The sequence below is a fragment of the Coregonus clupeaformis genome, chromosome 27 (genome assembly GCF_020615455.1).
Source record: "Coregonus clupeaformis isolate EN_2021a chromosome 27, ASM2061545v1, whole genome shotgun sequence".
Lineage (NCBI taxonomy): Eukaryota > Metazoa > Chordata > Actinopteri > Salmoniformes > Salmonidae > Coregonus > Coregonus clupeaformis.
In genome coordinates this window covers 51,037,669-51,049,135 of record NC_059218.1, presented here as the reverse complement: position 1 = coordinate 51,049,135, position 11,467 = coordinate 51,037,669, and the positions used below count along the sequence as shown (strand labels likewise).

The window sequence follows — 11,467 nt, the reverse complement described above, 5'->3', positions numbered from 1 at the left end:
GAACACCATCAAACAGGGAGGTGGAAACATTATGCTTTGGGGGTGTTTTTCTGCTAAGGGGACATGACAACTTCACCGCATCAAAGGGACGATGGACGGGGCCATGTACCGTCAAATCTTGGGTGAGAACCTACTTCCCTCAGCCAGGGCATTGGAAATGGGTCGTGGATGGGTATTCCAGCATGACAATGACCCAAAAACACACGGCCAAGGCAACAAAGGAGTGGCTCAAGAAGAAGCACATTAAGGTCCTGGAGTGGCCTAGCCAGTCTCCAGACCTTAATCCCATAGAAAATCTGTGGAGGGAGCTGAAGGTTCGAGTTGCCAAACGTCAGGCTCGAAACCTTAATGACTTGGAGAAGATCTGCAAAGAGGAGTGGGACAAAATCCCTCCTGAGATGTGTGCAAACCTGGTGGCCAACTACAAGAAACGTCTGACCTCTGTGATTGCCAACAAGGGTTTTGCCACCAAGTACTAAGTCATGTTTTGCAGAGGGGTCAAATACTTATTTCCCTCATTAAAATGCAAATCAATTTATAACATTTTTGACATGCGTTTTTCTGGATTTATTTGTTGTTATTCTGTCTCTCACTGTTCAAATAAACCTACCATAAAAATTATAGACTGATCATGTCTTTGTCAGTGGGCAAACGTACAAAATCAGCAGGGGTTCAAATACTTTTTTCCCTCACTGTATATATTTAATAGTTACATATACATTATGTATTAAGGCTGGTTTACAGTTGGTCTATCGACATGTCTGTAGACAGTTGCCATAGCGACATCATGAAAATTCTATTGTCGTCCGACATCAAACTTGTCCTTGTCGTTATGAAAAAGTATCAACACAAAACCACAGTCTCTACATGACACCAGCAGCCCGGTGCTCCAGACAGTCTCTACATGACACCAGCAGCCCGGTGCTCCAGACAGTCTCTACATGACATCAGCAGCCCGGTGCTCCAGACAGTCTCTACATGACATCAGCAGCCCGGTGCTCCAGACAGTCTCTACATGACATCAGCAGCCCGGTGCTCCAGACAGTCTCTACATGACATCAGCAGCCCGGTGCTCCAGACAGTCTCTACATGACATCAGCAGCCCGGTGCTCCAGACAGTCTCTACATGACATCAGCAGCCCGGTGCTCCAGACAGTCTCTACATGACATCAGCAGCCCGGTGCTCCAGACAGTCTCTACATGACATCAGCAGCCCGGTGCTCCAGACAGTCTCTACATGACATCAGCAGCCCGGTGCTCCAGACAGTCTCTACATGACATCAGCAGCCCGGTGCTCCAGACAGTCTCTACATGACATCAGCAGCCCGGTGCTCCAGACAGTCTCTACATGACATCAGCAGCCCGGTGCTCCAGACAGTCTCTACATGACATCAGCAGCCCGGTGCTCCAGACAGTCTCTACATGACATCAGCAGCCCGGTGCTCCAGACAGTCTCTACACGACATCAGCAGCCCGGTGCTCCAGACAGTCTCTACATGACATCAGCAGCCCGGTGCTCCAGACAGTCTCTACATGACATCAGCAGCCCGGTGCTCCAGACAGTCTCTACATGACATCAGCAGCCCGGTGCTCCAGACAGTCTCTACATGACATCAGCAGCCCGGTGCTCCAGACAGTCTCTACATGACATCAGCAGCCCGGTGCTCCAGACAGTCTCTACATGACATCAGCAGCCCGGTGCTCCAGACAGTCTCTACATGACATCAGCAGCCCGGTGCTCCAGACAGTCTCTACATGACATCAGCAGCCCGGTGCTCCAGACAGTCTCTACATGACATCAGCAGCCCGGTGCTCCAGACAGTCTCTACATGACCTCAGCAGCCCGGTGCTCCAGACAGTCTCTACATGACATCAGCAACCCGGTGCTCCAAATAGCATACTTGCTCTATTTTAACACCGATAAACCCATCCGTTTAAAAATAAATTCAGTAAATGTAAACTAGAAACAACTTTCTAAACAATGTTTTGGTTTGTTTTTAGCTTGTTAGCTATCTAGCTGGCTAGCCAGTTCAAATAATGACCAAGAGTATAACTTCAGCTAATTCTATTCATTATTACAGGGAAATGAACCCACAACATCATTATTTACAAGGTAATGATGGCGAGTTTACAGAAAATAGCTTACGGTTGTGAGTGTGAAGAAATTAAAGTAGGTCATTCTATCAGAGAACTTTAGAACTCCTGCACTGTCTCATCACAAATGGATTTGGTCTTGTTGATGTAGCAGCCAAGTAACCACGACAACGGACATTGCGACAGTCGAAGAGACATTCACTTTTTTCATGTCTGTGCGACAAGGAAACCGACAGTCGCAGCGACAATCTGCAGACATTCCACCGGAGTATAAATGAAATGTTGTTTTGACCAGAGACACTTGTCGGATTCTAATTGTCTACAGACATGTCGTTAGACCAAGTATAAACCGGCCTTTAAATATGGTCCTTTAGCAGATGCTTTTATCAAACGTAGACATATATTCAGTGTGTAGCCTTCAAATCTCACCCTGCACCACCACGTCTGGCTTGGGGATGGTGGAGAAACGTCGGTTGAGAGGATCTATCTCTCCAGGGGCCAGGAAACCCTGTAGAACACAGAGAGAGGGCAAAGCTTTACCATACAATACCGGAGAGAGGAGAGGAGAGGAGGACTTTATAACCAAGTGGCAGTTAGTCACCAGCTATTGTAGTGTGTGTAGTATAGTGTCCACTAGCTAGTGTAGTGCGTGACCTCGCACCTCTGCCAGTAGACTTCCTAGGACGTAGAGGGACTGACCCCACTTTAGAGGGAGCTTCCCCAGAGGGACCCTCTCCACAGAGTGGGGGTTCGCATACTCCTCAGCCACCTGTTGGTTACAGACACACAGTTAGAACGCACCCCAACTCTCTCCACAGAGTGGGGGGGTTCGCATACTCCTCAGCCACCTGTAAAAAAACTAAAATTGGTTCACATGTGTGATTAGGCTTGCTAAATTCCCAGGTTTTCCAGAAATCCTGGTTGGAAGATTCCGGAGTTCCATTAAGCCACCACTACATCCTGGTTGGAAGATTCTGGAGTTCCATTAAGGCACCACTACACCCTGGTTTTCCAGTCTTACCCTATCAGGTGGAACGCTGTAGAGCTCTGGCAGTAGACAGATCCCATCCTTCTGTTTGATCAGAATCCCCTCCAGAGCATCCCTGTACTCCTGGACCTGGAGGGTGACAAGTAAGGACACTGCTATGAAGGCATATAGCTTCTATATTAACTCCTATGAGAGGTCATAACCTGCTCAGGTAGCCTGGCGGTTGCTGGATCGAATCCCCGAGCAGACAAGGTAAAAATGTGTCGTTCTGCCCTTAAGCAAGGCAAAAAACACATTTCCATTTCACACTTACAGGTTACCCACTTGTACATACAGTAAAACAGGACTATATAAGCACACCCCTATTTATTATTATTATTATTATTATTTAACCTGCTATATAGCCACCTGTTCTGGGCTGTTGGTGAAGACGCCGTCCAGTATGAGGTAGGTCCAGAACAGGGGCCATTCACACTCTATGTTCTCAAAGAGCTTCAGCTCAGCAGACTCATAGTATAGACGGTTAGGGTCCTGGGACGGGAGGGAGGGAGGGAACAGAACCACAGAATTATGGAGAGAGAACAATAGGAGATAGATGGATGGATGAATGAATGGGAGGGAACAGAACCACAGAATCATGGAGAGAGAACAATAGGAGATAGATGGATGGATGAATGAATGGGAGGGAACAGAACCACAGAATCATGGAGAGAGAACAATAGGAGATAGATGGATGGATGAATGAATGGGAGGGAACAGAACCACAGAATCATGGAGAGAGAACAATAGGAGATAGATGGATGGATGGATGAACGGGAGGGAGGGCAATAAAACAACAAAGTATAGTTCTAGAATGACATTGTTTCTGAGAAAATGTGAGACGACCTCTGAGAACCTGTCGGATGTCGCACCGACTCATTGTTGGGAAAAATCTAAAACGCTACGAAAATCAGTTTTTGTGGCAATTTAGATTTTGGTTGTTTTGGATACTTTAAACCCTTTACTTTATTGTAATGTAAACATATTGTATGATTATTTAAGGACGCTAACGTTCATAAGAGGTTCACACTTTCTTCCGATGTTGTTTGATCAGTGGGTGGGCCCATTAGCTGGTCAAAATGACATGAAAAGTGATCCAAATATATTAACATCATTGCAGTAATTTCAACAGTTCAGAATCATTTTTTATTTTAGGTAGCAAAGCAATTTATTTCCTATCCTTAAGTTGTTGGAAGTGAGAGGCATCTTTGCTGTCATTCGTTAGCTATGTCATTTTGGCTAGCCGTGGCCATCTTCCCTCAAAGATGTAAAAACATTAGATAGGTGTAGATGAATTGTCTACCAATACAGTTACATCAATCCACTGCTTTTAAATCTTTGAAGGGGTGTGCGAATTGGGATTGGGCTCCTAATAGTAGCACAGTCTTCCCGTTTTCTATCATCACTGGAGCTGACTGCTGACTTCTCAGATAAATAGCGATATGTTGCTTGTTGTTTGACTTGGCTAGTTAGACGTCAATACTTAGAGCAAAGCTGCCAGTATGCTCTGAAATACTGGTAATCAAGGATCATTTTAAGTGGTCCCAACGATCGTCTGTCATCTCATCATGGATGGAGAGACGAGAGAGCATATTCAACAAGGAGCAAGCAAGGTATGTTAAGCTAGCTGGCTAAAGTACATAATACTTTATAAACTCAGGCCTTCACTACCTGCATTTACACTGGATTTGTTTAAAGGTAGGCTATAGCCAGTGTTGTTGGAGTGACAGTACTATTGAAGGAAAATTTGAAGACACGCCGCTATAGCTAACGCTAGCCTAAATGTTTCACTGACTATTTTTCCATCCCTGTATCCCGCAAAACAAGTTAGCTAGCTAACAATTTAATGTTCATTCATTGAGAGAGAGATAATAGACACAGCGGTTTGAAGAAGAAGAGAGAGCCTTCTTTGTGTGTGAGTGTGTGTGTGAGTGTGTGTGTGTGTGAGTGTGAGTGTGTGTGTGTTTTTAAACATTTGGGTCTCCATGACAATTTCCTTTATTGTGGACCCAAATAAAAAAGACTGATAAAGCACTGAAACATGATGTTTCCCCTCAGGGTGAAGGGAATGGCCAGGCTCTGGGTCTGGATCTGGTGGAGAGCGCTGGATCCAAGGTAGAAGTCTTCACGGATCCACCTGTACCGAATACCCGAGACCCGATCCGGGACCCGAGCGGGTCCGAATCCAGAATTCGAAATAATGTCACGGGTCTGGGTCGGATCTGATATGATATGATTGTCACGGGTCTCAGCTACGTGTAGCCTAATTTTAACTGACTTGTCAGGAAGGAACCATACAGATCTGAACGCGACTGCTGTAGTAGAGAGAGAGAGAGAGAAATGGTATAATTTATGATGCTGCTCTTTGCTTTTCCCGATTGGCGCGTGTAGCTTGTTGTTGGCCAATCATAAGTCATCAATGCAGCAACAGGCTACAGTCATAGCGCCTCCGTGTGGGGAAAATATGTAATCAATGGAAGATGGAGTTAAAACGATGGAATTAGAAGTGAAAGGAGAAGGCTAGGCTACAACGACCAAGAGCCAACAGGTAGGCTGCTACGTAATATTCTGAATGGAATCTCTTTTTAAACAATCGAGCTGATTGGGGTTTTTCTCTCATGCCTCAATGCAATTAGAAAAAAAACGTTACGGAATCTTTGAATGGTGTTTTCTCCATTTGAACTTTTTGGCTGAAGCCAACTTTAAAAGTTCAAAACTCGGGTTCTGATAAATACATATCTCAGTGATTTAAAAAGACCTGTATTTGGGACAGTTTGGAGTTTTCAGACCTATAAAAAAAATGTAAATTAAAATAATATTCACGATGTGAAGGGTTTCCATAGGCGGCCACACAAATAAGGAAACCACATCAACGCAAATAATCTGGTAACAGATGGAAGGAGGGGTGAAATGGAAGGATAAGTGAATGGAAAGATGATACAGATGTTTAATTTTCTCATTCTGACTGATTGGGATGTATCGCTGCTGTTCCTCTGATCAAAGCACTTAGTCTGAACACCTCCCATGACTGCAGATGCATTTAATCAAATGTAGAAGTGACTATGGCTGGGTGGTGAGATATAAATCAACATATAGAGAGAGGGAGGGAGAGGGAGGGAGGGAGGGAGAGAGAGAGAGGGAAGAATGGAGAGAGCGATAAGAGAGAGAGAAAAAGAGTGAGAGCGCATGTTTTTACCTCTTTAGGCGTTTTGTGTCCATCCCTGAGAAACCTACAGCATCCATATCGACCCTGAGAAAAGAGAAAGAAATATATAATATATGCCATTTTCCCTGCCATAAGGGTTACATAACACAACATAACACTGCATAGCCCTGTCATAAGGGTGACATAACACTGTCCTGACCTGTAGTTTGGATATGATCTTCTCCTTGGTGATGTTGACAATAGAGATGTCCTCTACAGCGAAGGCCGGGTACGAGATAATGGACAGCACCCCTGCATCCACCTCTTTAGACATAGACGCCCTGGGAAGCATGGAGTTGAGGATGGACTGAAGAGAGACAGAGAGAGAGGGGTGAGAGAGAACAGAGAGACAGAGAGAGAGGGGGGTGAGAGAGAACAGAGAGAGGGGGGTGAGAGAGAACAGAGAGACAGAGAGAGAGGGGTGAGAGAGAACAGAGAGAAAGGGGTGAGAGAGAACAGAGAGACAGAGAGAGAGGGGTGAGAGAGAACAGAGAGACAGAGAGAGAGGGGGGTGAGAGAGAACAGAGACAGAGAGAGAGGGGGGTGAGAGAGAACAGAGAGACAGAGAGAGAGGGGGGTGAGAGAGAACAGAGAGACAGAGAGAGAGGGGGTGAGAGAGAACAGAGAGACAGAGAGAGGGGGGTGAGAGAGAACAGAGAGACAGAGAGAGGGGGGTGAGAGAGAACAGAGAGACAGACAGAGAGAGAGGGGAGAGAGAGAACAGAGAGAGAGGGGGGTGAGAGAGAACAGAGAGACAGAGAGACAGAGAGAGGGGGGTGAGAGAGAAGAAAAAACTCTGATAAAGGATAACCCAAAACTAATTGAAATGTATAATTGTGTGTGTGTGTGTGTGTGTGTGTGTGTGTGTGTGTGTCTATGTGTGTGTTCGAGATGTTCGATCGGGTTCAAGTCCGGGCTCTGGCTGGGCCACTCAAGGACATTCAGAGACTTGTCCCAATGCCACTCCTGCGTTGTCTTGGCTGTGTGCTTAGGGTTGCTGTCCTGTTGGAAGGTGAACTTTCACCCCAGTCTGAGGTCCTGAGCGCGCTGGAGCAGGTTTTCATCAAGGATCTCTCTGTACTTTGCTCTGTTCATCTTTGCCTTGATCCTGATTAGTCTCCCAGTCCCTGCCACTGAAAAACACCTCCACAGCATGATGCTGCCACCACCATGCTTCACCGTAGGGATGGTGCCAGGTTTCCTCCAGACGTGACACTTGGCATTCAGGCCAAAGAGTTTAATCTTGGTTTCAACAGACCAGAGAATCTTGTTTCTCATGGTCTGAGAGTCTTTAGGTGCCTTTTGGCAAACTCCAAGTGGGCTGTCATGTGCCTTTTACTGAGGAGTGGCTTCTGTCTGGCCACTCTACCATAAAGGCCTAATTGGTGGAGTGCTGCAGAGATGGTTGTCCTTCTGGAAAGTTCTCCCATCTCCACAGAGGAACTCTGGAGCTCTGTCAGAGTGACCATCGGGTTCTTGGTCACCTCCCTGACCAAGGCCCTTCTCCCCTGATTGCTCAGTTTGGCCAGGCAGCCAGCTCTAGGAAGAGTCTTGGTGGTTCCAAACTTCTTCCATTTAAGAATGATGGAGGCCACTGTGTTCTTGGGGACCTTTAATGCTGCAGATATTTTTTGGTACCCTTCCCCAGATCTGTGCCTGGACACAATCCTGTCTTGGAGCTCTACGGACAATTCCTTCGACCTCATGGCTTGGTTTTTGCTCTGACATGCACTGTCAACTGTGGGACCTTATATAGACAGGTGTGTGCCTTTCCAAATCATGTCCAATCAATTGAATTTACCACAGGTGGACTCCAATCAAGTTGTAGAATCATCTCAAGGATGATCAATGGAAACAGGATGCACCTGAGCTCAATTTCGAGTCTCATAGCAAAGGGTCTGAATACTTATGTAAATAAGATATCTGTTTTTTTGTTTTTTATACATTTGCTAAAATTTCTAAAAACCTGTTTTTGCTTTGTCATTATGGGGTATTGTGTGTAGATTGCTGAGGATTTTTATTTATTTAATCAATTTTAGAATAAAGCTGTAACGTAACAAAATGTGGAAAAAGTCAAGGGGTCTGAATACTTTCCGAAGGCACTTTATGTCTGTGTGTGTGTGTCTACATGTGTATGTCTATGTGTGTGTTTGTGTGTGTGTCTACGTGTGTGTGTATGTCTATGTGTGTTTGTGTGTGTGTGTGTGTGTGTATGTCTATGTGTGTGTGTATGTCTATGTGTGTGTGTGTGTGTGTGTATGTGTGTGTGTGTACCTGACAGTGCTGTATGTCGTCAGCCAGAGCGTGCACCACAGACCCTGGTCCTCCTCCGGCTCCAAACAGGTTCAGTTCATCCAGGGCCTCCAGAGCTGCCTGTGGGACATAACACCTTCATAAGGACTACATAACACCTTCATAAGGACTACATAACACCTTCATAAGGACTACATAACACCTTCATAAGGACTACATAACACCTTCATAAGGACTACATAACACCTTAATAAGGAATACATAACACCTTCATAAGGACTACATAACACCTTCATAAGGACTACATAACATAACTTCATAAGGGCTATTTAACCCTGTCACAAGGGCTACATAACATTGTTGTAAGGGCTCATAACACCTTCATAAGAGCTACATAACCTTGTCACAAGGGCTACATAACACTATAATAAGACTACATAACAGTTGGTCCAGATTGTCATACCTTCATACCGTGCCTTTGCCATACCGAGGTACACAGTATTACGGGTGGTGCACATAAGGAAGCGCAAAAAAATGCTAACAGGTACTAAGGAATGCCCATAGCGGATGCTAGGTAAATGTTAACGAGCGCAAGCGAACATAAACTAATTGCAAGGACAGACAACCCTGCTCATAAAGTTATGCAATATCTCAAAAGGCTACTCACAGTTTGCACAAAACACATATTAGACAGAAAGGCCCTTGATCCAGGAGGAGATTCTCTGCTGTTACCAAGATTCAAGAAGCTTGATCTTGCAAGCTAGCGTCTTGGCTAGCAAAATTAGAAAACCAAATACACAGCTGGAGAAAATGTATTTGGCACATTTTGGATAGTTAACTTAATGTGAGATATACTGTATAGCTGGCAAACATTAGTAGAGAATTTCATACAAGTGTAAGTTGATCACCTCACTTAAGTTGCGCTGCAGGAGAGAATCACCTTATGAAGCTCCCATTTGCACACACGTGACAGGCTCAATCAACTGTTTTGGGGAACTACCGGTAAGCTCCATTATGAAAAATAATCGAACAGGTGAAATGAAGAAAGCCATCTGCTTTATCTATTTACCTAGTGCACAAGATGACGGCAGGTATTTATTTTAAAAGTACAAATATCCCAACAACAAAAAAACTATTAACGAATTTGACGGTATTGAAAATCACATTGCGGGTATTTCTAAATACCCCGGATTACGGTATATACAGTATAGTACCCAACCCTACTACATCTTAATAAGGACTACATAACACCTTCATAAGGGCTACATAACACCTTCATAAGGGCTACATCAGGTCATAAGACTGTCATAACAATGAGATATCAGATATAACATAAAACAGAAGGATGGTGACAGAGGGCTGGTGTAAAATAATTAAATAAAATGGAAAACTACATGTCGCCTACACTGATATGGAAACAAGAAATGGTACATTACGCTGCTGATTTCTAGGAATATCAGATAGAAACAGTTACTAGTATTTATCTATTTACTACGTTGTTCCTGTGAACCATGTCTGGTTCTTGGAAACTCCAGTAACCAACACTTAGAACACGATACTAGCGAACGCAATCAAAGGGTTGAGCAGGGGAAGACATACCAATGACAGACAAATGTGTGTGTGTTAACGGAAGCAATGTGTGAAACCCACCCTGTGTCCACCATGAACGCATTCTCAGCTGCTTTGTGTGCGTTTCTGTGTGTGTGTGTGTGTGTGTGTGTGTGTGTGTGTGCCCTCTGTCCACCATGAACGCATTCTCAGCTGCTTTGTGTGCGTTTCTGTGTGTGTGTGTGTGTGTGTGTGTGTGTGTGTGGGTGTGTGTGTGTGTGTGCCCTCTGTCCACCATGAACGCATTCTCAGCTGCTTTGTGTGCGTTTCTGTGTGTGTGTGTGTGTGTGTGTGTGTGTGTGTGTGTGTGTGTGTGTGTGCCCTGTGTCCATCATGAACGCGTTCTCAGCTGCTTTGTGTGTGTGTGCGCGCGCGAGAGAGGATCGGCCTTAAATCTCTTTCATAGAAGAGAGTCACTTTCACTGCAGCAGCATACCAGACATGGAAGAAGGGGTGAAAAGGGGGTTGGAGGGGAGAGAGCTAAAGATGGATAGATACAGGGATGAGGGTCTACAGTCATAGACAAACAGAGAGGGGGGGGCAGAGGGGGTAAAATAGAGAGGGGGGGCAGAGGGGTGTAAAATAGAGAGAGGGGGGCAGAGGGGTGTAAAATAGAGAGGGGGGGGGCAGAGGGGGGTAAAATAGAGAGGGGGGCAGAGGGGTGTAAAATAGAGAGGGGGGCAGAGGGGTGTAAAATAGAGAGAGGGGGCAGAGGGGTGTAAAATAGAGAGGGGGGGGCAGAGGGGTGTAAAATAGAGAGGGGGGCAGATGGGTGTAAAATAGAGAGGGGGGGCAGATGGGTGTAAAATAGAGAGGGGGGGGGCAGAGGGGTGTAAAATAGAGAGGGGGAGCAGAGGGGTGTAAAATAGAGAGAGGGGAGCAGAGGGGTGTAAAATAGAGAGAGGGGGGGAGCAGAGGGGTGTAAAATAGAGAGAGGGGGAGCAGAGGGGTGTAAAATAGAGAGGGGGAGCAGAGGGGTGTAAAATAGAGAGAGGGGAGCAGAGGGGTGTAAAATAGAGAGAGGGGGGGAGCAGAGGGGTGTAAAATAGAGAGAGGGGGGGAGCAGAGGGGTGTAAAATATGTGTGTGTGTGTGTGTGTGTGTGTGTGTGTGTGTGTGTGTGTGTGTGTGTGTGTGTGTGTGTGTGCGTGTTTTTTGTTGCTTCACTCTTTCGATCACAGCTTGATAAAAGGTTGTCTGTTGGTGGCAGGCTTTCAGGGCAGTGTCAATCATTTTTATAGGCTTTCCCATACAGACCACAATACGACACAAGGAATTATG

General features: G+C 45.5%; 1 protein-coding gene across 3 annotated transcripts in view; it reads right to left on the bottom strand.

The window, feature by feature from the left end:
• The window catches only part of phka1a (phosphorylase kinase, alpha 1a (muscle)), a 58,403-nt gene that overhangs the window by 27,542 nt on the left and 19,394 nt on the right, over positions 1–11,467 (bottom strand). For all 3 annotated transcript variants that reach the window (XM_041868392.2, XM_041868390.2, XM_041868391.2), the window contains exons 7-13: positions 8,601–8,699; positions 6,487–6,633; positions 6,318–6,371; positions 3,491–3,613; positions 3,116–3,211; positions 2,756–2,863; positions 2,524–2,602 (exon numbers count right to left, since the gene is read on the bottom strand). In XM_041868392.2, the coding sequence (XP_041724326.1) occupies positions 2,524–2,602; positions 2,756–2,863; positions 3,116–3,211; positions 3,491–3,613; positions 6,318–6,371; positions 6,487–6,633; positions 8,601–8,699 (706 nt within the window). The remainder of the gene's footprint in view (positions 1–2,523; positions 2,603–2,755; positions 2,864–3,115; positions 3,212–3,490; positions 3,614–6,317; positions 6,372–6,486; positions 6,634–8,600; positions 8,700–11,467) is intronic.